Genomic DNA, 27,169 nt, shown 5'->3' on the forward strand with positions numbered 1-27,169 from the left:
GTTGTGCTTCCCCTCTTTCTCATTAGTTTGACTCTGCTCACCCCAGCTGCATTGTGCTATTGGACTGTTGTGAAACATCAAATAAAGGTCAGCTTTCGTTTAATCTGCAAAACTCTCTTAGTCTGCATTTGGCTCCATGTTTCCATCACCACACATCATGACATCGCCAGATGTTGATCCACAATGCAGTACCATCTGGAACCGTCTGATTGGCAACAGCTTCATTTTTCAGCAGGACAATGATCCCAAACACACTGACAATGCAGTGAAATTATACCTGGGTAGGAAAACAGACAATGGAACACTGTCAGTCATGAACTGGCATCCCATGAGCCTGGACCTTTACATTATTGAAGCAATGTGGGATCATCGTGACAGAGAATGGAACAAAAGGCAGCCAAAGAGAAGAGTCTTTAATGTCCTTCAGGAAACCTGGATATTCCTGAGGACTACTTAAAGAAATTACAAGAAAGCTTGCCCAAGAGTTCTTATTTTGTCAAATAATAAAAAATGGTCATGGCAAACATTGACATTCAATTGTAAAAACTCTGTTTTTATGGTAAAAACAGAACCTCTCTTGGTTACCCTATTGTCAACTTAATTCTATGCATTAATTTTCACATTACTTTAGCATTTAAATGAGAAAAGTCAATGAGGAATATCCTCATACAAATCTGGTGGTGACCAGCCTCCTAATTCCATTTTGATTAGCCATCTCTTGGTGCTTCTACCACACCTGCTTGGACATGCACCACTGCCCCGCCCCCTCGTTAGGGGGGAACATTCCATCATTAACGAGACACCCAATAAGCACAGTGACCCGGCAGCACATTCCCAAAACATTCCATCAGTCAGTAGAGCATGTGCATAAGATCGTTTACGAAATGCTCATTAATTATAAGGCGATGGGGCTGGAGGAGTTTGGGATCGCTGTGGCACTTGAGATGATAAAGGATATGGCTAATGTTATCAGTCATTAGCATTTAACAGTAAGGAACTCACATGAAACATGATTTTTTTACCATCTTATGACAGAAGAAAGAAACGTGGGTTAGGCAATTTAAATATGCAAAGTCATGCACTCGAAGACATTTAAAATGGAAGGGAGAAAGAACAGAACTGAAATGTAAGATAAAATCAGGAGAGAAAGCAAAAATGTAATGAGCTGATTTTTCATTTTTCATTATTTATTATTATTTCAGCTCCTTTGCATATATAAATGTTCTTTACAGGTCTTTGGTTCAAGCAGTTGTCCTTTTTTTAATGACACCCCTAAAACGCAATTTGTGTTTTCAATTTTCTTCTCCACTCAGTCATAAAGCGCAGTCAGGTAATGTTCAAAAATATTGCTTCGCAAATGTAATAGAATGACTGCTTTCACTTATAAAGTGTGACGTGCTTCATCTTAATGGAAATTGTTTAAAATCCACTACTTCAAGTAGAGCTGATCCTGAAAATTATGCGGTAGGCTGAATGGGCATGAATGAGCTGAATGACTCATAATACCATTTAATTACTTAAATGAGCATTAGAAGATAAGACAGTTTTTAATACCCATTTTTGTCCTTGTAGCCCTTTAGTTTTACAAGTTGCAAGAGTAGGTGAGTGTGCAGTACAGTAAACTTCACTGACTGACTATAACTTTCTTCCTACCCATCACACGACCCTGTTTGACCCTGTTCCTGCCTGCAGGAAGAGCATCCCAGCTGATTTTGTTTTTACTGTCTTTTTGCTACTTTTGCGTGCTGAATAAATTCACCTCTATGCACAAGCCTGTCCAACCATGCAACAAACACCTATCTAATGCAAGGTTAAAAGCCTCCCGTATCAGCATACCACCTTGCAACCAATGGATAAAGATGGGTTGTGTCTCGCACATCCACCATCACCCATGTTTTTCATGACAAAATAAATGTGATGGCCTCACAACTACCCTTAGGTCACTGTCTTGAAATCACTGCATCTCTTGCACAGAAAGTGTGCCAAAAAATTCCTGCAGGGAACAGCAAGTAATGTTACCTTTTGTTTATAAATAGATACAACGTCCACAACATCCCACAGGTGCTGTGCTGGACTTAGAACTAGTGACTGTGGAGGTCTGTGTATAATTAAGTCATTGTCATGTTCAAGAAATGTTTTTGAGAACCTGCAGAGAACCAGAGCAATAAGTCTGCTTGAGAAAGTAGGGAAGTCTTGTAGCCCATTATGTTACAGCACTGCAGCATGTGTAATTATTGACTAATTTCAGATCTAGGTACCGGTAAAGACTGAAGTGGGACTGCGTTTCCTTCAGTTCTTGAATACTCCTACAAATACACAACTATAAAAGAGACGCTAAATGGGACTGCAAATGCACATGGTACAAATGAAAAATAATTTTCCTAGGAGCTGTAGCATTTCAGTAATTACCTGCAGTTCTCCAAGGCAGGTACTTCTCAGAAGAGCTGTGTCTGAGGGGGGGAACAACAGATGAAAAGGTGAATATATGCACGACAAACCAGACACACCGCAGTGAGAGAGATGATTGAAATCATCTGGATGAGACACCGCAGTGCTGCCTTTCACAGTGAGTTGAGAGATGGTAATTGTGACCACCTGAACTGATGATGCAGGGCAGGATGGATCCATGCTTTGAACATCAAAAAGTGAGCGCAGAACTGACTTTTAGTAAAACTGAACACAAAACCCAGTATAGTCATCTATAAACTGGGAAATTATTTATAAAAACAAATACCACTTTTTTGTGCCAGGCAGTAAACATGTTGTAATTGCAGTTTTTTGGTATTTTCCACAATAGCTTCTTTCTATAATGCTTCAATGAAGGTTTGATCACAAAACCTGAGCAAAAACCTTTTAAAAAGTTTATTTACAAGATCTTTAGGAAGAGAAAACACCATTTATGTGACAATATTATCTTTCATCTTAACTCTTTCCAAGTTGTACGACGAGAAACACAGGCTGACTGGACAAAAGTAACAAACAGTTGAATGGATGTGAAACTAATGAGGTGAGGGCAGATAATCACAAAAGAATACAGAAAGGAAACACAAAGAAACTAATGAACACATGTCTGAAACAGAGGGAGTAAAACACAAGCAAGCACAGGAGACACTAAGAAAATGTGAACATTTTGAACCTGAAAAAGATCCATCCATTCATCCATCCATCCATCTATCCATCCATCATCCATCCATCATCCATCCATCATCCATCCATCCATCCATCCATCCATCCATCCATCCATCCATCCATCCAAGACCCTACAACAATTAAGTTGAATTAAATACAAAAAACCATGACCATGGCACCTATTATAAAAGGAAACATCGATATAACATAAGCAATGCCATTAATTTCCCCAGCACCCAGCCTTGTAATCACATAAAAAATACCCAAAAATCCAGTAAGAGTAGCACTGACCCCAAAGGAGAAATCATCTGCTTATAAAAACAAATCTTTTTAATCATCGGAACACTCAGAGGAATTAATATATATATATATTTTTTCCTATCGAGAAAGCTCCTTAATGTTCTCAGCAAAGAATTTTAATTTGGTTTCTCCCAAAACAGAAAACTGGTCTATGGGGCTCTTTCAGCATCAATATTGCAGAATAGCTGAATATGAGTAGAATTCACTGGAGACCAGGCTGAAGTGAAACTAAACATAAATCAGCCCTTGAGGTACACTCTTTGGCAATCCATCAGAGACATGAAATTACATTGTCTCCACATGTTACTTTTTGGCAAAGGCTCAGCTGCTGTAAAATACAGTGTGTGAAGAGCATTTAAAATGTTAAACACTAGTGCAAAAGACTCAGCTGCAGTTTTTACTCAGCATGTGTTGGAGACAGCCTGTGAATGCGAAACAGATTAATTTGAGTTGAGAGAAGGAAACCTATTGAGAGTGTGGGTGAAGGGTGGAGAGGAGGGCCGCCAATGAATAGCAGACTTGTGAACTGAAGAGATAAGGTATCTGATCTCTATCACTTGTATTACTCATTGCGCTCCCTCTTTCTTTCCCCTTCGTCCTCTCTTTTCCTGCCTCTCACTGATTCCTTTAGGCTCATTTAGTTAATTAAAGCCACAGAATGTTTCAGAAACCAATTATGCTGTGACATTATTAAAAGACCAACCTTCCTTGTAAGTGCAGATTGTGTCTGTTTCTTGTCTTCCAAGAGAAAGAAAACTTGTCTGAGCTAAGCGGCTGTTGAAAAGAGGCGTTGAAATCGAGAGAAACGCAGCATCAGCAACTTCCAGTTTCTTTTGTCTAATTTATTCTCCACATTTTCTTTTATTACTTTATTACTTAACTCTTACGAAGCAAGACCTCAACAGTCTTCCTGTCCACATTTTCTAATAAGGGATAAGCAGAGCCTGACATCTGATAACAGACAATGCATGCCCACTGATACAATCTCTTGTTGATTTAGGGCTACAAATTGAAATTTTGGATTTAGACTTTCTCTTCATAATATCATATCAGAAGACAGAGAAATGGTGTTATTGGCATTACTTTTTACACGTGACAGCATTCCTCGATGTTACCCTTTGCATTTCTGCCAACATGGACATGCACTGTGACCATGAAAATTAAATATGAAACATGTTGATTGAGTACAATCCTAAAAACTCTAAACATCATCATAATAATAATAATTATTATTATTTCGTTAGTGCATTATTACCTTTTTTGCTGCACAAAGAAATACAAGCATGCCAGGGGAAGGCAGGAATGACTAAGGGAATTTGCTCATGCTAATCAACATACTGCATAAAGCTGCTGTGATTTGTAGTACATGCATGGTGATTTGTATTGCAGTGCTACGGTGTTTATGAAGGGAGAGATGTAAGGAGAGTTTCACAGAAGTGCAGATGCTGATTTCTTTCTTCTAGTGCTATTTTGAGACTATGCAAATAATCCCTGGAACGATTGACACCAAAGGTCGTTAATTAACATAAGTCAATTTCAGTGTGGTTCTTCTGGGAGTGAAAGCAGCATTCTGCCTTCTCCCTTAGTACATGTACAGTGCAAATGAAGGCAGACAGATGCACTCTAAAGCACAGGCTTTGTGTTGAAAGTGGTAGGGACAAAATGTTCTGCTTTTTGTAAATTATAGGCTTGAAATAATATATAGGTATGTCCTGTAGACTGATTGTAAGTGACCCTGAGGTGACCAGTTGATTACAACGTTTCTTATTTATGATTAATTTTGTTTATTTTCTAAACATTTTGTCCAGTATTGTTGAAACGCTTTCGTCTCAAGCGTGCTCATCATTAATTGATGATAAATACAAGCTGCGAGGCAAACTGTCAGATTTACTGATACGACTACTGCAGAAAAAGAAGCAGGGCCCTGTTTTTTTTTTTCTTTTTTGTAAGGAAAAAAAAACACTTTAATGTTATGCTAGAGAACACCAAAGCCTTTAATAGTTGGAGTGCTTGAGTACAAAAGTAAATTTTATTAAGACTTCACTGCCACTTTTGAACTTTCTCGCTCTCAAAAAAATGTTTCACCTAAGATTATTACAATTAGATTACAGGCTACGATTGCTCACAGCATAACGATTGCTCTTCACTCTAACAGCTAATGTGATTTTTTTTTATTCATCCAAATTTGAAATAGTTTTGGATGGATGGGTGAAGGTGAGGGGTTGAGGGTGGCTTTAACTTAAAGGTGTAAATAACTACATTGTGTTTCAGTATGCCGCTCAGTTCCCCTGCATTGTAAATTCGGTCTCACTTACTCGTCTTTTTGGTAAATCTAAATAAAAGGGATTCACACAGCACTAAAATCACTGATAGATAAAGTAAATAACTTTTATCATCTTGTTACTCTGCAGCGGCCTGCTGATAAACCTTGGTTTCTTTCTTATGGACATTATTTGACACCACGAATATGAACTTTGCTGTAGACACATGCACACACCTCCCCCAGCAGGACCCCAGAAGCACCTTCACACCATATACACTTAAAAAAAATCTTGAGGAAATGACAGACAAACAAGGCCTGTCCTCCACGCTCCCTTGATCCCAATCGGATTGAGCCTCTGTGATGAGCTGGAGCACAACTGATCTCACCGCACATCCCGGCACTCAGCATAGACGGGACGAAAATATGTGTAGGTAGGTAGTTTTCATGTTTTTTCTGATCAGTGTATTAGTATACCTTTGCTTTTCAACTCAACATTTCTTTTGTGGACAGTGTTCACATAAGTTTCATTGGCATCCAATGTTACAGTTATACATGTAATCATGTTGTCTTAAAGGTTGTACAATTTGAATGTGCATAAAGTAATACAGCTAGTATGACTTTTGGTTGGTCCCAGTATGTTTTTCCCCCAAAATATTTCTACATATGGCCTTGTGTTTGTTAAAAAAAATAGCTGTGAAATATGTCTTGTTCTATCTTTGCTGTTGCATATAACAACTTGCTATTATTGAGCTGAATCCATTGGGTTGTTGTTGTTGTTTTTTTTGTTTGTTTTTTTTAACCTCTAATAAAAGATCATTCTTACCAGAAGGAATAGTTAATGAAGTAGAATTGAAATACCATTGAAATCCAACTTTTGGTTGGAGAGTACTTGTAGCACATGAGAGTGAAAGTGAATTGTGTAGTTGTGTAATTCTTGGGATGTGATATGAAGAGGAGAGGTGATAGAAGTACAGAAGAAAATGACAATGAAAAAAGTTAAAGAGATTTGTTGTTAATCTCCTAAAACTGGCAATTCACAGCAAGATAATAGACAGAAACCATAAACACATATATGACCGTATGTAAAGAGTAGAGATAATGACCAACGTCATACACAAAGCCAGGAGGATTTTCAACACCTTGAAACCAAGTTTTATGTGGTGATTAAATAAACCAACAGAAAGTTATTAAAATCATGGAAGAAGAAGAAAAGGGTTGATCTGATCAGCCAAAGCTTATTATCTATTATCTCATTTATCAGTGATGATGGTGCTTCTGTTATGGTTTCAGTATCCTGTCCTCACTTGAACTGGTGAGCTGGCATTTATCCATGATTTCACTGCAGAGGTGTACTGGAGCGTTTGTAGTGCTCAGAGTCAACCAAATGCATCAAATTTCTTCAGCAAAGCAACCAAAGAGCTTTTCAGGGTGAAGAGGTGGAATATCCTTGGCTGTTAAAACAGATCTCCATGTGACTGAGCAGCATTCCAATTGCTGAAGACCAGACTGAAGACAAGGTGAAGCAGAAGATATCTGCAGTGAAGCTTGATAACGCATCACCGGGGATCATATAGAGTGTCTGCTGATGCTAATAGACTGAAGGCCTGCCTGTAAGCCCAATACAATGGGTTCCCATAAAATATTAAATAAAGAGTAAAACTATTCTTGTTGGACATATACTGTACTTCCTGATCTTTGGACAATGTGTGTTAAAATGTGCCGAACAGTGTCTCACTCTCAGTTAGTCCAGCATTAATGTAAAATTTATACAGTTAAAGCTGAGAGATGACTGCAGTGTTGTAAACACATTTTTCATTGTTTTGGATCAAATGTGATTATACTAACAGCGTGGAGATTAAACAGGGGTGAAACTATCTAAATTATGGTCTGGACCTTGTACTACATTGTGTTTTTATGGTTATCCTGGAAATGAGTGTCATTTCTGGTTGCTTTTAATCTTATTTACCATCCCAGCTTTCAGTTTTGTGAGGTTTTGAGTTTTAGTCCTCATTATAAATCTAGCTTTCTCTGGCTTACTTTGTATTTCCCCTTCCTTCCCTAATATTATGCTGCTGTTTCCCATCTCAGTTTATTCTTGTTTACTATTTGTCTTAGAAGCTTCAGTAATGGTCATTTTCTGTTTTTCTTTGATTTTTTTTTTCTCCCCTCTTGTGACTTGCTTAGGCTTCCTCTGATTGTCTCACCTGTGTTGGTTACATACACCTGTATCAGTATTTAATCCCTATTTAGTTCTTAGTGTACAGTTCAACCCAGTATTATTTGGACAAAGACAGATTTTTGTAGTTTTGTCTGTGTACACAACCACAGTGGATTTTAAACCACTGTGATTGAAGTGGAGAATTTCAGCTTTCATTCAAAGGGTTTAATAAAAAAAAAACCTGCATTAACTCTTCAGACTTCAATGAAAATCCTTTGCAGTAACTGACTGCCTGAAGTCTAGAAACCTTGGGTCTCTTTGCATTCAGGTTTGTATTCTTCAGTCGATGACTTGGTCCATGCACCCATTTTGCACTATTTTAATCATAGTGCAGCAAGAACTCATGAGAGAAATCACAGTAATGTTGTTCCCATTAGACTGAACTCACTCCAGCTCCTCACAGAGAAAGGCCATAATTATTCATTCATTGTCCTCTCAGTTCCTTCCCCCTCTTCCCTCCCATTTCCCGTCTTTTGCTTCTACCTTTTGTTCTTTTTGGCCCAATTTCTTTTCTGCATACATTGACTTGTCTAATTTATTTTCACTTGTACTTTTTCTCCCGTTGTCTTTAGGTTTTTCGTTGTCATTCATGCACCAGTGCATTTTACTGTTACTCTCACAAGCAAGTTGTATTTGTGTATGATCTATTAGGTACCTGACATCTGTTCCATTGAAAATGACAGATGTGAGTATGAACAGACGGTTGGATGTTCTAATTTAAAAAAAAAAAAAATGCATTCTATCTATTTATTTATGCAACAGCAGGGAAAAAAATCAAGAAACACCTTAGTGTTATTTATTTTATTAGTCATAAATACAATAAATCAAATTTGTCTGTTAAAACTCTGTGTTATCTGCATGTTTCCAAGATAATTAGAAAAGCTTTGAGGGAAAGTAATAATTAAAATCTATTTTAATTCAACTGGTAAACACACAATATTTTTCTAAAATGATGAAGTTCATCTTGGTTTAGCTAAGTGTTTATTTTAGATTAATCTCAGTTTACAAAATGCTTCTTTTAAGTCCACCCTGAAAAGTGACAGTTTTACTTGAACAAACTTTTTCAAATACATTTTAGAAACCTCTCCGTGAATCGCTACCTTATCGTGGTGGAGGGGTTTGTGTGTCCCAGGGATCCCAGGGGCTATGTTGTCTGGGGGCTTTTGCCCCCTGGTAGGGTCTCCCATGGCAAATTGGTCCTGGGTGAGGGACCAGACAAAGAGCGATTCAGAAGACCCTTATGAAGAAAACATCGAGGCAACAGTTTACCCTGCCCGGGTTAGGGTTACCGGAGCCCTGCCCTGGAGCCAGGCCCGGGGAGGATGCCCGAGGGCGAATGTCTGGTGGCCAGGCCTTAGTCCATGGGGCCCGGCCGGGCACAGCCCGAAAAGGGGACAAGCGGATGAAGATGGATGGATGGATGGATGGATGGATGAATTTTAGAAATATTATTACTAGTTCTCTACATCATGTCCAATCCACAACAGTATTTCTAGGAGTTAAGGGCCCAGCCAGCAAAGAATGCACTTGAATTATATATGTAATAGATGGATATTAGTGACTGGCAAGTGAATGCTTTAATTAATATGAAAGAATATAAAATTTGGTGTAAGTGAAACACAGTGTTTAACATTCAGTGGGGAAACTGGATGATCTGATATCAGTGTGCAAATACATTTTTATTTGCGAGATTTTGAAGGCAAATTCATAAACGTTAAAACCCAGAGCCGCTGATTTAAAAATGCACCCTCATCCTCTTGCTCTGGAGCAAGGCTTATTTGAATTTTTACGTGTGCTTTCTCTGACCTAAAGAAGCTCTGCTCTCAGTTTTTTCAACTTGACTATAGCATGGCACCCCATAGGATTTAAAGTTCCCAGGATTTGGTGTACACAGTTTGTTATTCTAATCGAACCAGGTTAACATTAAGGGACGATATTTACTCTTTGCACACTAGAAGACTAGAGCCTAATGTCACACAGGCGGACGTATCATACACACATGGTAAAAAGAAACTATGTCCTCTTCCATTTCTAAGGTTTTACATATCCTGAACTAAATAATTAAATTAAAAATGATCTCTGAACCAGGCCTTACATTTAGGTGACTACAACCTCATAACACACTGCATTGTGTCATCATTTATTCAACAACAACTAAGGCAAAATGCAAAAGCAGCTTGTGATAAATTAAGTCCGCCATCGTCAACCCTGGATCGCCTTGATGAGACGTTTGTGCTGATTTGCTGCTTTTGGTTTTGCTCAAACATGGTGTCTTGCATTAAGGCCACGCATCTCTACTTTGGTCTCATATATTCAAAGGATATTGTTCCAGAAGTGTTGTGATTTGTTCAGATGCAACTCTGCAAACACAAGCTGTGCTGCCATGTTATTTTAAGATAGAAAAGACTTTTCCTGGCAACCATTCCAGTCAAGTCTTACTTGTTCAATCGTTTTTCTAAATGTGCTGTCATGAACTTTAACCTGCTGAGGCCTTTAGAGTCTGGATGTTGCTCTTGGGTTTTTTGCTTGTCTGACCTTTGGGTGAATTTGCTGACACGTTTACTTCTGATTTGCAAATGTCTTGAATGTTTTCCACAGCTGAATAATCTTTCTCACTCCAGAGTGGAATCACAGACTTTAGATTATTTGAAAATGGCCTTATAATCTTTTCCCAGATTCTCTAAGACCGGGCATTGTGTTAACAAACACTGAAATGCTCCAGAACAACAACCCAGCAAACTTACAAAGACAAAGATGATCACATAATTATCTTCATCTCTGCTGGAAGCATCAAGGATGTACTCAATTTTCATGCACTGCTTCTGCAGTTTTTATTACTTTTTATTCAGTAAATAATTATTTTTATATCCTGATATTTTAAAAAGTGAAAACTTTGCTCAAAGTAAATTCCCCTTTTTTACTGAAACTCCATTGGATCCTTCACTTGAAATCGCTAAAACACTTTCAGCTAGGACACCAAATAAAACTGTTTGTTTTATCCTCCTCTGTGATTCTGTTTGTTGCAATAACTTCAGTAATATGAGTTTCTGATGAAATTGTGAAGAAGAGATTTTTTAACACTTTTCCCACAGCAGTGATTCACTCCACAGACCACTTTTAAATCCCCCCTGGTGTATTCAATTTGGACACATCATTCTCTGCCCGTCCAGCACTCCTTCAACAGTGAATCCCTTCTTCACCTTTGACCATTTACATTGCTTATCTCATCATATTCTCTTCTGGGTTTTATAAATACACACCTGTCAAGTCCTGTTATAGTCCATCTTTTTTATTAGAGTGACTTTACGCTAATAAAACAGACAACATATTAATATCCTGAAGTCTCTAAAAAAAGCTGAAAATGTTTAGCACAAAGGATCTTTTCTAGTATTGTTGGCAAGAGATAAAGAAAAGTCATTCTTTTCCAATTATCCCAGAAAACATTATGTGGCATTACCTCAGAGCCTTATTTCTCTGTCCTACTGTGGGTAGATAATGGCAGCACGGCAGCCAGACTGGAAGCTGCCTGTGAAAATCTTTCTCACAAAATGTTTTACTTTACAAAAGAGCTATCCTCTGGAGATGTGTCACTGCTGTCATCAACTTTTTTGCTCAGAATTTATGGCTTCGCAGTTCATCTCTGTTTTTATCAGATGAACGATGACTGTAAATTACCATGCATGGCATATTGACAAAGCCATTTGGAATCCTTATGGAGAAAAAAGTAGCATCTTACGGCAGCAGGCACAGTGATTGGGTGGCTGGAGTGATCAACAGGCAGATGATAGAGAGGGGAGAATTTAAGAAAAGAGAAAAGAGAGGAAAACACTGGAAATAAGTTTGTTTTTCTTTCGCATATCTCTGGCTGCATATATGAAGTCACACTTGATGCTGGGACGAGGCGAGGTCACTGAGGTAGTTAAACAACTCCTTGGTGGCAGAGCCCCTGGTATTGATGAGGTCCGCCCCGAGTTCCTGAAGGCTCTGGACGTTGTAGGGCTCTCCTGATTGACACACCTCTACAATGTTGCGTGGAGATCAGGGGCAGTACCCCTGGACTGGTAGACCGGGGTGGTGGTCCCCATCTTTAAGAAGGGGGACCGGAGGGTGTGTTCCAACTACAGGGGGATCACACTCCTCAGCCTCCCTGGGAAATTCTATGCCAGGGTGCTGGAAAGGAGAGTTCGTCCGCTAGTCGAACCTCGGATACAGGAGGAACAATGCGGTTTTCGTCCTGGTCGCAGAACACTGGACCAGCTCTTTATCCTCTCAAGGATACTTGAGGGTGCATGGGAGTTTGCCCAACCAGTCTACATGTGTTTTGTGGACTTGGAGAAGGCATTCGACCGTGTCCCTCAGGGTGTCCTGTGGGAGGTGTTGCGGGAGTATGGGGTGTCTGGCCCATTGCTACGGGCCATTCGATCCCTATACAACCGTTGCAAGAGCTTGGTTCGCATTGCCGGCAATTAGTCGGACTCGTTCCCGGTGGGTGATGGGCTCCGCCAGGGCTGCCCTTTGTCACCGATTCTGTTCATAATTTTTATGGACAGGATTTCTAGGTGCAGCCAAGTGGTGGAAGGCTTTCACTTCGGTGGCCTCAGAATCTCATCTCTGCTTTTCGCGGATGATGTGGTTCTGTTGGCTTCCTTGGGTGAAGGCCTCCAGCTCGCACTGGAACGGTTCGCAGCCGAGTGTGAAGCAGCGGGAATGACCTCCAAATCTGAGGCCGTGGTTCTCAGCCGGAAAAGGGTGGAGTGCCCACTCCGGGTCGGGGATGAGTTCCTGCCCCAAGTGGAGGAGTTCAAGTATCTCGGGGTCTTCTTCGTGAGTGATGGGAGAAGGGAGCCGGAGATCGACAGACAGATTGGTGCGGCGGCTGCCCTCACCTATGGCCACGAGCTGTGGGTAGTGACCGAAAGAACGAGATTGCGGATACAAGCGGTGGAAATGAGCTTCCTCCGAAGGGTGGCTGGCCTCTCCCTTAGAGATAGGGTGAGAAGTTTGGCCATCCGGGAGGGGCTCAGAGTAGAGCCGCTGCTCCTCCACATCGAAAGTAGCCAGCTGAGGTGGTTCAGGCATCTGACAAGTATGCCTCCTGGGTGCCTCCTGGGGTTGGTGTTCCAGGCATGTCCCACCGGGAGGAGGCCCCGGGGCAGACCCAGGACACGCTGGGTGTCCTGAAATTATATCTCTCGGCTGGCCTGGGAACGCCTTGGTGTTCCCCCGGATAAGCTGGAGGAGGTGGCTGGGCCCCCGCGACCCAGGGTATGATAAAGCGGATGAAGATGGATGGATGGATGGTTGGATGTGACTTTTTCACATTATTCTGGAAAGGTTATGGCCCACTCTTCCTGAAAGCGTTGCTTTGGGCACATTTGTTTATGTAGAGGTGTCTTAAGGTCCTGACACAACCTTTAAATCAGACTGAGGTCTGGACTTTGACTGGGCCATTCATGGCCATTCTGTTGTAGATTTGCTTGTGTGCTCGGGATCATTGCATGACCCATTTTTGGCCAAGCTTTAGTTGTCAGACAGATGGCCTTACATTTAACTCTAGAATACTTTGTATACAGAGGAGTTCAACCCAATGACTGCTACGTGCCCTGGTGCTGTGGCTGCAAAAAAAGACCAAATTTTCAACCCTTCACCAGTTTGCCTGACAGTTGGCATGATATGTTTCTACTGTCATGGTGTGTTTGGCTTTTGCCAGGCATGGCAGTGTGCATTATGGCCAAACAGCTTCAAGCTGGTCTTTCTGTCCAAGGGACATTGCTCCAGAAGTCTTTTAGTTTGTTCTGATGTAACGTTGTTAAGCTGAGCCATGCCTCCACGTTCTTTTTACAGAGAAGATGGTTTCTCCTGGCAGCTCTTATGAAAAAAACCCTATTTGTTCAGTCTTTTTTTCATTTTTTACTGCTATGAAAGTTTGATATTCAACATGCCGGTGCCAACAGAGCATGTGGAGTTTAGAGCTTAGATTTGGGTGGGTTTGTTGGGACATCCACTTTTTGAAAGATTGCTGCACACCTGGAAGCTCCAGACCAGCAAACTGCTTAAACTTCTGCTTTTATAGAGGCGCTCACACTTGCTTATAATCATTTAATTAAGTGCATTAATTAAGCATCACTTGGCTGCTGTTTAACTTCTCAATTCCTCTGAAAGCAGGAAGAATGTACTTTCAAAGGCATGTGTCAGCCACACTGTAGCTCACTTGTTTTTTAATCATTTCATTCTTCAACCCTATTACCAAAAAAAGAGTGTTGCTATGTGCAATATAACTCAAAAGATTCATTTTTAGCAAATCAGTTAAAATGTAAATATAAATTGAAATATTTCCAATTAAGCAGGTCAAATTCTGAATTTAAGAAATTATATACATTTATGTCTAATTCAAATTTGTTGCAGATTTTTATAAAAAAAAAAAAAAACAAAAAGAAAAGAAATGGAACATCGTTTGCTAAAGCTGCATTTTGGTATAATGTAAACAACAACAAGAGTCTGAGTGCTAAGTTGGCCAGCTTGCAGTCTGCATATAAAAACATTTGGCACAATATCAAAATAAAAATAATATATAGCAAAGCCACAGAAATTCTTCACCATCGAGTATACTTTTTTTTTAAAGTTTACCTTTAAAACTACTGTAATTAGTTTCATCAGTTCCCACACACATAGTGTTCTTACAAGATGATGTGATGCCATCCATGATAATCATTCAGATGTCCCAAATTACAAATAAAATGAAACTATGACATTTGAATAAATATTTGTACGGTTTCCATTGAAATATTGGGATTATTGTAGGTATTGCATGATTCTTTAATGAATAAATGTATATCTAGGTTGAGTCATTTTGCTTTTGCTGTAAGGATGCAAAGATGCCATTGCTTGAACAAAAGAATAATGTACCACACAGGTTATCAGTCTGTATAGTTTTTTTCAGTTTTACATGATAAGTAACTTATTAATAAACATTGTTAGCGGGCCTCATTGTATGTTTCTAATGGTGAACCAATCAAAAGCATTTGACCTATGGGCCTGTGTGCGTTCTTATAGCACGCTGACTATCATAATCTATCCCTTATTTGGAGCAGTAAGTGAAACATTACCACTGATGGAGCTGCCTGTGATGAATTTGCCATTTTGCCATTCACCATTTTCTTAATTTAGAAAAATGCTCCTTGCAGCGATGATAATCATGTATTATGTTCTGGACAGACGACAATGACTGAGACATGTAAGTGACAAATGCGACAGACAGATATGGATTGCAACTTGTCATTGTAAAACATGTTATTTAACTTGCCTCTGAAGCAAATTTACTAGATTTCTTCTTCTCAGTACAAAGATGACTACTACAAAAACCAATAATCACAGTAGTGGGCTAAAAGAAAACAAAAAACACAAATAAAAAGAAAGAAAGAAAGAAAGAAAGAAAGAAAGAAAGAAAGAAAGAAAGAAAGAAAGATGTATTGTCTAAAGCAGTTACTTATAGTCTGTTCTGATTGGTGTATCTCTGCAGTCCTATTAAGACTTGTACCAGCAAATCTCCAAGATGTATTTGTTTGAATGGATTATAAGGTTTGAAATATCTGAAAGCACCTTTTGTTACAATATGTAGATGTTTTTAATTTAACTTTTTGAAATAAAACCAGTCTGTTAGGGAAAACCATTTGCATACAAGAAGAACTTTAGTATTATGTGATATTTAATCTTCATTAGATAAGTTAAATGGGTTCTCTCTCTCTCGTTTGCACTAAATGCAGGCAAACGGGGGATTGCGAGGACATCAAGACAGAGAGAGTGCAGGTCCCGTGTATTTTTTTTTGTTAGGGCTTTCATGTGTGGATAGAAGAGGAATGCACAAGTGTAATGACACCACCACCTAGAGAAGGTGGGGGGCACTGTCTGGCTATTAGAAACGGAAAGGCATTTAGAGTGTGTGTGTGTGTATGTGTGAGAGAGAGAGAGCGCGGGGGGGCAGAGAAAGGCTGAGATAAGTTCAGCACCACGGACAGAGCATTAGAGCGCTGGGCAGGAGAAACCAGTTCAGGGATTTGAGATGTGCACTGTCATGCCTTCTTGAACTCCTGAAGGATTTGCTGTCCGCTACATCCGCACCCATTCGTATCGTCCTTTGGACGGTGGAAACTCGGCTGCTGTTTTGTTTTAGTCGCTAAACAAGGGAGGTGAGAGAGCTGCAGAGATAAGTGCGCTCTGTTTGCTAGCACAGACCAGTCTGTGTTTTGGCGCCATCCTTACATCATCTCTTTATTGGGGAGAGAGAGAGCGAGAGGGAGAGAGAGAGAGCGCGCGCGCGCGAGAGAAACTCAGTGCAGCCGGGCTCCTATCCGCCAGTCCTCAACTGAGAAGCGAGGCTGACGGACCGACTGGCGTTACAGCCACTCAGCTGTGTGTTCCTCTCTCCCGCTCTCCTGCGCCCACAGCAGCCGTGAAGATGCGCTTGCACCGTCCTGCCCAGGGACTGACGTTGTTATTGGCGGTGGTTTTATGGATTTTCTGTCATGTCAGCGGTGTGCACGGAGCTCTACCAACAACCCGTAAGTTGTTCTTTTCAGTATTTTTGAAATGGTCTTCTAGGGCTGTTTGGGTGAGAGTGGGAATGGGTGAGAAACAAACGGTCTGCCTGTGGAGAGAAGCGGCACAGGTAGAGGTTTACGGCTACGTTAGTAGTGCCGGGCGACAGTGAGAGGCAGAGGTTGAAGCGGGGTCGACTTTTGAGTTCAAGCCTAAACGTGTTAGCGCTTTAGGGTCTGTGGTGCCTTTATTTTTGGCGCACGGGATTTTTATGATCGCTAAGATGTTTAATTGCGGGTTTTTTTAGGGGACTCCAGAAATTACTTGAGTATTGAGGGACAGTCACAGAATTAGTGAATGGCATTTAAGTTTGGCAGTAGTGGTTTGCTGTTTATTGTGGAGTCCCAGTCATCAAAGTGGACTCGAGAGAAGAACAGTTGGAAAACGGTTCAAGTTCTAACAAACGGTTTCCCCCTCCTTTTTATTTTCAACGCTTTCCTGTTTTTTGATGTTTTGTAAGAACATTACATTTGGTTTTAGACTATTGCGTTTGCATAAAACAATCCAAGTAAAGAGATTGTGCTGAATGCCCATTTTCTTTTAAAAAGAGTTGTGGTCTAATAGGGCTAAGCTGTAACTCTCAACAACTAAGGGTGCATTGATTTGAATGGTTTTGTCTACTTGTAGGGTCTAATTTAATTTTTTTATGGTGTGCAGTTTGCATTCTGATTAGACTCTCCATCAAGCTCACTGGTCTCAGCATATTAAAGCCTAAGCCGTTTTTAAGGTCATTGGAAAACTTAGATGATTAGCATTCCGCTTTTATTTGTTTTTTTTCCCCCTAGCTAAAGCCTCCACTTTACTTTAAGGCTTCTATTCGATCCACGCTGTAATTTCAGTCTTGAGAGTTTGTTTAAACATTGCCCGGTATTGCATTTGTTCTTCACTCTAATTGTCATTGACATACTCCAGGAATTCAGTGTTTATATTTTATGAACATATCGACCGCAGTTGTTTCTTTTTCCACTTTTATAGTATACTGAAGTAACTGCGTGTCTGACAGTTTTGATATAGAATGTGTTATTACTGGTCTTATCTGATTTTTATTTATTTATTTAACTTGGATTATCCAGCCTTGGTTCAGTGGCATTGCAATCTTGCTGACGGTGACTGAGCCGATACTCTGAGGGTTCAGTGTAACTGATTCCCCCCGCGATCGCAAGGGCTTCTCAGGTCCTGGATGGATGTGCCCGTGGACGCGCCTCATTAATCATCCCATCTGACAGACAACAACGGAGAGTCGCTACCGCGAGTCGCTTGAGCAGGGGTCCGCGCGCGAAGCAGTGTCAGAGAGCTTGACGGGAGGCAAAGGAGACGTGGAGAGTTGGAAGAGTTTGCCTGTGCGTTTCTCGCGCACAAAGCTTTCGTTAATAAGAGCGAGCTCACAACGATCAGGTGTCATTGTGGAAACGCTTGATACGATGTGGAAATCCAGAGTCCTCTTACTCCCGTCACCTGGAGGGTCTGACCGGGGGAGCCTCGCTATATCTGAGAGGACATCAGTGTCTCATTAAAAGTTAGATTTCAGATCGCTTTAAAAATGTATCAGCCGCCACCTCTTACATTTTCCTATAATTAGTGAGTGAGAATGTGTTTTACCATTTATCTAGAGCCTTTAAAGCCATATATTATAATGCAAACATGTGCAAGTCTGTAAGTGTTTCCAGTGTACATTAAGCATGTGTGTTCTGTGTAAGAAAAAAAAGCGACGGAAGGATTTTTTCCCCTGTTCATGCGGGTTTATGTTCATTTGCATGCTAGTTGTGAATTCATCTAAGTTTTCACAAATCCAAGTTGAATCAAGTCTTTTTTTCCTTTCTTTCTTTTTTAATCGGGCTGGTACATTCACACAAGTCCTTGGTCTTACTTTAAAGGAAAATAGATGATAATCTGTGAGTTGTACACTCACCATAGAATTCGACAGATCAGAAACAGAAAAACATTGAAAAACAGCAAAGGTGGTCTGAAGCCAATGCAATGGAGATGATAAAGTGATACTCTGTAAACATAAGAATATGCTCCAAGAGGACATCCGGCAAGTGTTGCCAAATAAGATAAGACAGAGCCAAATGGCCTTCTTGCTACCGTGAAAACCTTGGAGCAGGGCAGACTGCAAAAACACATAGACACACAAAAACCACAAAAAAGGGAGACAGACACAAACAGTTGAGAGAGAGAGAGGAATAGAGATCAGACTCCTGAAGGATCAAGATTCAGCTCCAAAAACATCTGGACCGAAGCACTGACAGCCAAGGGAGAGAGTGATGCCTCAAGGATGGATAGGGGTCTGGTAGCAGCAAGCACAAGCGAAACAGGAGTGAATATAACCAGGCAATCCAATGAAAAGTTAAGAGGAAACAATGATTTTAAGTTTGGATTTAAAGCCCTGAAGGGAAACAAACAGGGAGGTTATTTCAGAGGAATGGGGATGTGATTGGTTGGCTGTGAAGCTGGCTGATTTCTTATTAACTCTGGGGCCAGACACATGCCCTATTATTGTGTCCTCTTGCAGCGCTTAGTGCAAACATTCTGAGTCAGATCAAAGTTTTACAAAAAGGGAAGCTTAGAATTTTATGCTGTCTCATGAAATAAAGTTTTTCATTTTTCTATCATTTTATTGGGTTAGGCTTAGAATTACAATTTTAATTAGATGAACATGCATGCACAAGTATAGATACAGTAACTCAGAAATACATATAAGATGTACACTCAGCCATCAGATACATGCAGTGGAAGAAAAATGGGTTGTGTCTGTCCTTGGTGTACTTTAGTGGTATCCTCTACTGAGCTGTCACTGTGCAGTATGTAAATCTGTTGTTCATGTACTGTGTCAAGGCACAGATATTTTCCTCAGCTGTAAAATATTCCAAGAAGAGCTTGTTTTATTTAGCTTTAAAGGTTATAATTTTAATTAATTCGCTTTGAACTCTCCGGTGCTCCTTTGCAAAGCTGCTATTCATTACTCGCATAGTAAAGGACAAGAATTAAATTTTTAAGAGTCACAGCACCAGTGTGTAAAATGTAAAGGATGTGCCTTTAAGTCAGTGTGTTGGTGGCACTCTGGGTGGTTAAATGGGATGCCCCTAGAGCCTGTCTGATATAGAATCAGATTAGCCTTTTCTCATCTCATTAAGCTTGCCAGGCCATTTGACATAGACATCAGTCTGGTTTCACCTCCAGGGCAACAAGTCAGGGTATCCTGTTCTTCAGTATACATATATAAAAAACCATATAAAACCAAATGGTGACATTTGCACACAGAAGTGTTCTTGTGTGAGTGTGAATCACTGGCAGTTTTTCCAGGTTCTGGTCCAAACAAATCATTTGACACTGGAAAAAGAAATTTTGCTTTTTTCCACTCAAATAAATTATTGCATTTCCATTCTCTTCTACAGGGATATAGAGTGAATATGGTTATAAAAGCAAACCCTTTAACCACCACATGGGTCAACTTCTTGCCAATTCTCTGTCTTGTTTTTGTGTTTGTGTGTCTGAGATGGCTCCCATTAGGAGGTGATAATGATAGGATTAAGGCTGCAGGAAGCAGACTGGTTAGGCTCAGATTAGAGCAGCACTACACTTGCTGTGTAGCTATGTTTGGCCCTTGGATATTTATATGTGTGCACCTGCCTGTGTTTTGGGAATGTGTGTGTGCGAGTCCACATTTGTGGATTAATCATGCACTGAGACAAGTGAACCAGAGCTAGGAAATAAGGTGTGGATGTTAATTGCACTGCTGTTTCTCTGCTCTACCCCCTCCATCTAAATTGCTGCCTTCCACCTGTTTTTTTGCTCCTTTGCACTTCCTTGATTGCTTATCCTCCTTTTCTAATTCTCTTTGTAGCTCTTCCTCTATCTTTACACCTACCTTTATGCCTCCTCAACAAAATCTAGCAAAAATAAAAAGCAAGTCATCTCCTATTTTCCCACTGTTTCAACCCTACCTGTAACTGTAGTGATTCATCTTTCTCACCCCTACATGTCACCCATTACTCCAAATTCCTCAGTCTTTCTCTCATCATTTTTCCTACATGTACATGCCCACTTCTATGGGCTCAAAATGTGGTCATAAATATTTTGTACTTGTAAAAAAGATTTGTATGTGTAAAAAAGGTCAAAGGAGCTTGCAAAGAAAAGCGTCTGGACTTCTTTAAGTTTACTTGAAGACGTTTCACCTCTCATCCGAGAAGCTTCTTCAGTTCTAAGGTCAAATGGTGGAGAGTCCCAGATATAAACCTAGTGGGAGTATCCCCCCACAGAGGGACAAAAGGACCCCCTGATGATCTTCTAATCGCCTGAGCCAAGGTGTGAAACTGGGTGTGGGTCCCAATCAGCCAGAGTTTCGGGTGTGTTCATTGTGAAACCTGGCCCCACCTTATCATGCGAATTCCTGAGGTCAGATGGCCCAGGATGTGAGTGGGCGTTAAGGCGTCTGGGAAGGGATCTCAAAACTGGATTATAGATGGCAGAGAGTTGGTGTCGTAAACCCCCGCCTCTGTTCAAAGATGGTCGCTCACAGTGGACATAGATGGCTTCTTTCACTCCTATGTCATCTATGTCCACTGTGAGGGATGGGAGAGGGATGTTGTTCCATTCTTGTATAGTATAAGATTCTAGCTGCACAGCAGTCCTGGGTAGGGCTGGGCCATATCATACCGTTCACGGTAATACCGGTATAATTTTGGGCAACGATAGAAAAATGAAATATCGCGATAGAATATGGGTAAAATGCGCATGCGCAGTGCCTTTGTTTTCATACGCACACGTCGGAAAAAGCATGGCGGCGAAAGCAAATTGTTGAATGAAACGGATGAACCAGAATTGGTTTGTAAAAATGCTGCAACTTCAGTGGTGTGGAACTGGTTTAGTTTTCGTCCATCAGACACACAACAAAGCACTATTTTTGGTAGAGCATGCTAGCGGGCCGTCGTTATTACCGTGGTTTTTGGAAAATACGGCACACTTAAAATCAATCCTTTGATTTTTCTGAAAATCGACAGTGCCCCTTATAATCCAATGGGCCTTATGTATGAATTCTGGTTGTGTTTACTGACCTCAAAACGATTTTATGTGGTACACGGCGCTCAAAAATCTGTCAAATGTTTTAGTACGACTTTGCTAAGCTACGAACCCGGACTGCTTGATGGATTGTCGGATCATTACGGCTATCGTAGTCAGGAGCCTGGCGGAGTGATACGTACTGTGCTTCAACATAATATTACTGTATTGTGTGTGTATAACCTCTTTTTAAGTTTTGTGGATATTATGCATGGCTTTGCTGAGGATATGTCGGCCAATTTCCACTGGAAATGCCTTTTGGTTAAACTGTCAGCAAGGAATTTGCACTGTTACATTTTTATATAACTTTAATTCACATAAAACAGCTGCTTGTTTAAGTGAAAATACATTGATGGGTTTTTTTTTTTGCACTAATAAAGTTGAGGAGTTGTAAAGTATTTTGTCTAGTGTCAATTATATCGTCAGTTATATCGTTATCGCAAATTTTCAAATGTATATCGTGATAAATATTTTTGGTCATATCGCCCTGCTCTAGTCCTGGGTCTTTACCATATTTTTGCTTCATGATGCACTAATTACCTTTCAGTGTAGACAGTGCCTTCCCAGATGTGCAAGCTGCCAGCTCCACAGGCACTAAAGCATCCCCATACCATCAGAGATCCAGCCTTTTGAGCTGAGTGCTGATAACAAACCATAAGTTCCCTCTACTCTTTAGATTGGAGATAACGGGCATCAGGTATTGATTTTCAGTCTCATCCCTTGCACACAGAAATTTCTCCAGACTCTTTGAATCTTTGAACAATTATATTTTATAAATATCAATATGAATTGATAATGACAAGTTATTCAAACTGTTTAGAATTTTACTGTGATGAGCATTATTCTGGAAAGGCATAGCATGCATGGCTGACACTGCTGTGGGAACAACTGATCTAGATTTGTTATTTCTTCAGTGTTATGCATTCCTCTTTTGAAAAAAGCATAGCAATGATTTGACAACGGCAAACTTGTTTCTTAGAAACTAATTTATTTCTGACACTGTAGCTCATTCCTGATGCCTTGTTTTCCCCTCCCACAATGCTATTTAGTAAGCAACACTCTGCTGGAAATGTTAAAACATTTTAATATCAAGTGAACAATAGCTGTAAGTAGATTTAGTTAAACAGGAAACTGGAGGGGGAAAGTAGGTAGAGGCAGGTTAACATTACAACAACCTGAATAGCTCACATAATGTAATAAATGCCACAAGTTTGCTGAAATTTGATTGCTACAGAATAATAAATATGTATTTTTCTTTCTGCATGGCCAAATTTCTTCTGTTTTCAAGTGCTTGCAAAGCATCAGACTTTCCAATTACTTCAAGGTTGAGATGAAAATATAAGTTGTCTGGATTCCACTGTGCAATATATTCAAGCATGTATTGTCAAAATATTAGCATTCATTGGCTAAAATAGAGGCTTTCTTATTAATATCACAGTTCATGAGAGTAACAAACATGTATAAGTAAAAACTGGCCCAGAACTGCTGCATTTTCTGCTCTTACCTTCAGCTTTATTCTCAGACTAGTGTGTCAGCCTCCTCGACGAATTGAAATTTCTCTCTTGGAAGGAATGCTCCGGCAAGGCTATCAATGTTTCATCATGGGAGCAAGGCCACAGTGATACAAATATGCACTGACAAGTCATACTACATAATTCCCCTAACAATGTCAGTAACGTAACATGGACAAAGGCACACACACACCATGCAGCTCACATACACACTACCATTGTCCCCTCCCCTCTTCAGGCACACAAACTCGCACTGTTCATTAAACGTTATTAACTTCAGATGTATTAATTGCAAATGAAACCCATAATACGGAGTGCAGTATGATAATTATGTAATTCTGCTTCTCTGGGTACAAATTGGAGCATTCATGCTTCACTGTATGTAACACTGCAGCTCTGTGTCTGCATGTGTAAATGTGCAGAATCAGAAAGTTATTCTAGTGGAATGTGTTCTTATTAGAAGCCATCAGAATCTGTCCACCTCATTTGACAGCAGTCTCTGAGTTGGAGATTAGACTGGCAAGGCAAAAGGGAGGAAAGAGAAGGACAAGAGACGAAGCACCACGATGAGAAAAGTGACAAGGATGAAGAACGACACCTCAAGGAAAGATGGTCAGGAAGCAAGGATTTTCTCTGACCCCTTGCCATTAAAAATTATCATTGTTATTGTAATCTGTAGCAGCATCAAAGTGCAGCAGTTGCATTAGTCAGAGAATAGGACAGGCTATTTCAAGTGATACTCCAATTCCCTTTGGTGGTGCCCACTATCGAATTAATTCTTTTCAAATTAAAAAAGTCACTTTATCATTGACTTCATGTAATCTATAAACCAGGAAGTCCCAAATAAATTATCTTATTTTAATAAAACAAATAAAAAATGGCAGATAAATTAAAGGTCTAGGAATGCAACTTTATTTTTAATCTGATGTTCTCAACATAGGCGAAATAGTAAGCATCTTCAGTCACTCATGGCGATTAAGCAACTGAAAATCCAGTAAATTATTTTTCCAATTTGTAGTCTAAGTATGCAGTTTATCCTAAACTGATTTTTTAAAGCATTTTCTTTTTTTCCTTTTTTTTTTTTACATTTTATTGCAAATGTTTTTACTGTTGAAGACGTATTGGGAGCTACAGGAGTCTCTCCTGACTCTGACTCTAATGTGTATAATCTCTGAGTTTTTCTTACCTGTGTACAGCTCTTAGATGAATGATGTGAGATTTACCAATTAGCTCTTAGATAAATGGTGCTTTGCCCTGTTGGTCAATTGAGAACCATTGTTAGTAGAGCTGGGTATCATCACTGATTTCTAGAATCGATTCGATTCCGATTCACAGGGTCCTGAATCGATTCGATCCACGATTCGATTCAATTCGATTCGATTAGATTCTATTCAATTCGATTTGAATCTGGGAAATTTTGCCTCAGACAGTCAGAAATATTATAATTCAGAGCAGTACATTGACATATTTTTGTATCTATAAAAGGGAAGCTGACACTTTCCAGACTTTATCAAAGGTGTGAGCATCACAGCAGATGCCTTTGTGTCAAAGTAGCTGAAGATAAAACGAAGTAGCTGAAGATAAAAAGGTGATTTTCCTGGGATTTTATAAAAATATTCTGCAGTACATCAAAAACGAAAGAAAACCATTAATCAACTTATGAACATTACCTCTGATGTTACAGCGGTTTTATTAGAGACGCGGCTAAGCGTTTTGCATTTTATATAATTTTAAAAAGTTTAAATTTGTTCAGAAGCCTATTGAACGGCAGAAATTAGGTTTTCTTTTCGGAAGTAAGTAAAAGGAAAAAAAATATCAGCGACAGCGCTGTAAATAACGGTAGACTTGTGCGTAACAAGCAAGCGAATAATGCAGAAAACAGATTTCGGGGATAGACGGGAAACTGTTCTTGAAGTACAGAGAGAGAGAGAGAGAGAGAGAGAGAGCTGTGCATGAAGTGTGATTTTATTGTGGTGGAAGAAAAACAGTAAAAGTCAGAGGGAATTCATGAGGATGTTTATGTGAAGCGTAGTTTGGATCTTCTTTTGCTGCTGGTTCGGTCAATATTGTTTGGAGAGAGATCAAACTAACAGCTTTAGAATCAGCGCAAAAAGGGCGTAAACACAAAGCGCGGACCCGTCGAAACATCAGAATCAGCGAGCTGTCGGCTTTCAGCCCTGACCGTGTCCGTGCCGTCGGGTGAGAAAGGCGACATCTCACTGATTCTGATCCGTCGGCGGGTCCGTGCTTTATGTTTACGTCTTTGTGCAGAAGCCGTGTTCCTGCTCTCACTTACTGTTTTAGCTGTTTGGTGGTTGTTGAAATTTTGTGAGGTTTCACCTGAGATTCTGGGATTTTGGGCAAAATACATTTATATAAAAAATCGATTCAGGATTTTAATGAATCGATATCACGTTATCCAAGCCACAATCGATTTTAATCGATGAATCGATTATTAAAACCCACCCCTAATTGTTAGTGCCGAAAACCTTCAGAAAAATGACATGTGCAGCAACACATGCTACAAACAGTGACATAGGATTAGCCTACACAGGTCCACAAAAAAAGCTCTGTTGATATTTTGACCACATTTTTACATTTTTTAACTATTAATTAATTTATGTAAGTCATAAACATTCCCAAAATGTAACTTCTTAAAGACAGATTTAATATAACCAGAATAAATCACATGAAATCTCACAGTATCAGTAGCAATCTCCTACACGGTAACTTGGGTCTGAAAAGGCTAGCCTTAAGCTAAGTGAAACTGCACAAACTTATTTGATATATCTTTAAACAGCCATGCATTCATGTCTGTTCATTTTAAAATATTTTACATATCAATTTGAATGATTGAATTAGATTTCGTTTATTGGCAACACATACTCTTTTTTGTGTGTTTTGCTGGGAACTAAAAAAAAGAACTGGATATTTCCCAAAAAAAGCATAATATGGACTTGAATTCCTGTTTGCTTTAGCCTCATATGCAGTAGGGTCACTTAGAGGGAGATAATATATAGATAGGGAAAGGCTCTTGGCCCTAGATTAATCCTGGCAAATGGCCATAATTGATTTGTTCTAGACAAAGCAAAGTGTCAGGAAAAAGCAGTTAAAAGCATTGCGCTGTACCTGAACTGGCCCATATGACCAGAGCCAAAACAACGGTGTCAGAAAGAGCACTAACAGCCGTCCCTGTGAGTAGCAGGAAAAAGCTTTAGACACACCGGCCAGAGTAGTGTTGTACCCCCCTGCATATGTTCTTGAACAGCACACAGTGGTAACAAGAATATTGGTGTCACTAGTTCAACAACACGGACATGATCACTAGCTGCTGTTTTTTACACTTACTGTTAGTCATGTTTCATTTAAGTGGCCAAGCTGGAGCTATCGACCAAATCCTGTTATACTTATGTAGTTGCTATTCACATGTTTTGTATCTTCTGTTTCATTGTGTAAGGAAAATTAAAAAGCTTTGTAAAGCTGCAAAAAAAAAAAAAGATTAGCCAACAGGTTATGGAAAATCTACCTATACTAATAGTAGTAAGGATCAGGGCTGAATATTTAATCGAAAATGAAACTAAAACAACATTTGCAGCCTCTAATCGATATCCTCTCGCCCCAATCATGCATAAATTAAGACGTTCCTCATTATATACTCTCCCCTTTAACATATACTACCAAGTTTCACATGATTCTGCTCTGCCGTAACATGGACATGGAAACATCATGGAGGAAAAGTAAAATAGCGACTTAGTTTAACAAAACAAGTTTAAAAAAAAAGTGCCGTGTTCGTAGTTTGGACTCATGTTTTGGCTTTAATAAATAAAAACATCAAACAAAAGAAGAAGAAGAAGAAAAAATATTTATATATCTGTGATTGTGTGTGTGTATTCATGCATCAAAATCCAGCTAAAATGTTCAATTACTTTTCATTTGAGGTCATATCACCCAGCCCTATTAAAGCTATTAAAATATTTTTTGGGTTTAATTTTTGTTTTAACAAATGGAATTGGTTTTAATTAAAGAGTCATATTACTGCTTCACCACTTGCATCATGGACCTCTCAGGGATTTTAAAACAGAGCTGCACTTTATT

At 39.7% G+C, this 27,169-nt stretch overlaps 1 protein-coding gene across 2 annotated transcripts in view; it reads left to right on the forward strand.

The window, feature by feature from the left end:
- The first annotated feature begins 16,092 nt into the window (after positions 1-16,092).
- The window catches only part of cntnap2a (contactin associated protein 2a), a 390,635-nt gene continuing 379,558 nt past the window's right edge, over positions 16,093-27,169 (forward strand). The window contains exon 1 of one of the 2 annotated variants that reach the window (XM_084939110.1): positions 16,093-16,468. In XM_084939110.1, the coding sequence (XP_084795236.1) occupies positions 16,366-16,468 (103 nt within the window). In that variant the 5' untranslated portion in view covers positions 16,093-16,365. The remainder of the gene's footprint in view (positions 16,469-27,169) is intronic. The other variant, XM_084939109.1, reaches the window with a different exon arrangement.

Source organism: Perissodus microlepis, chromosome 9, assembly GCF_051167445.1.
Source record: "Perissodus microlepis isolate ML-2025 ecotype Zambia chromosome 9, ASM5116744v1, whole genome shotgun sequence".
Lineage (NCBI taxonomy): Eukaryota > Metazoa > Chordata > Actinopteri > Cichliformes > Cichlidae > Perissodus > Perissodus microlepis.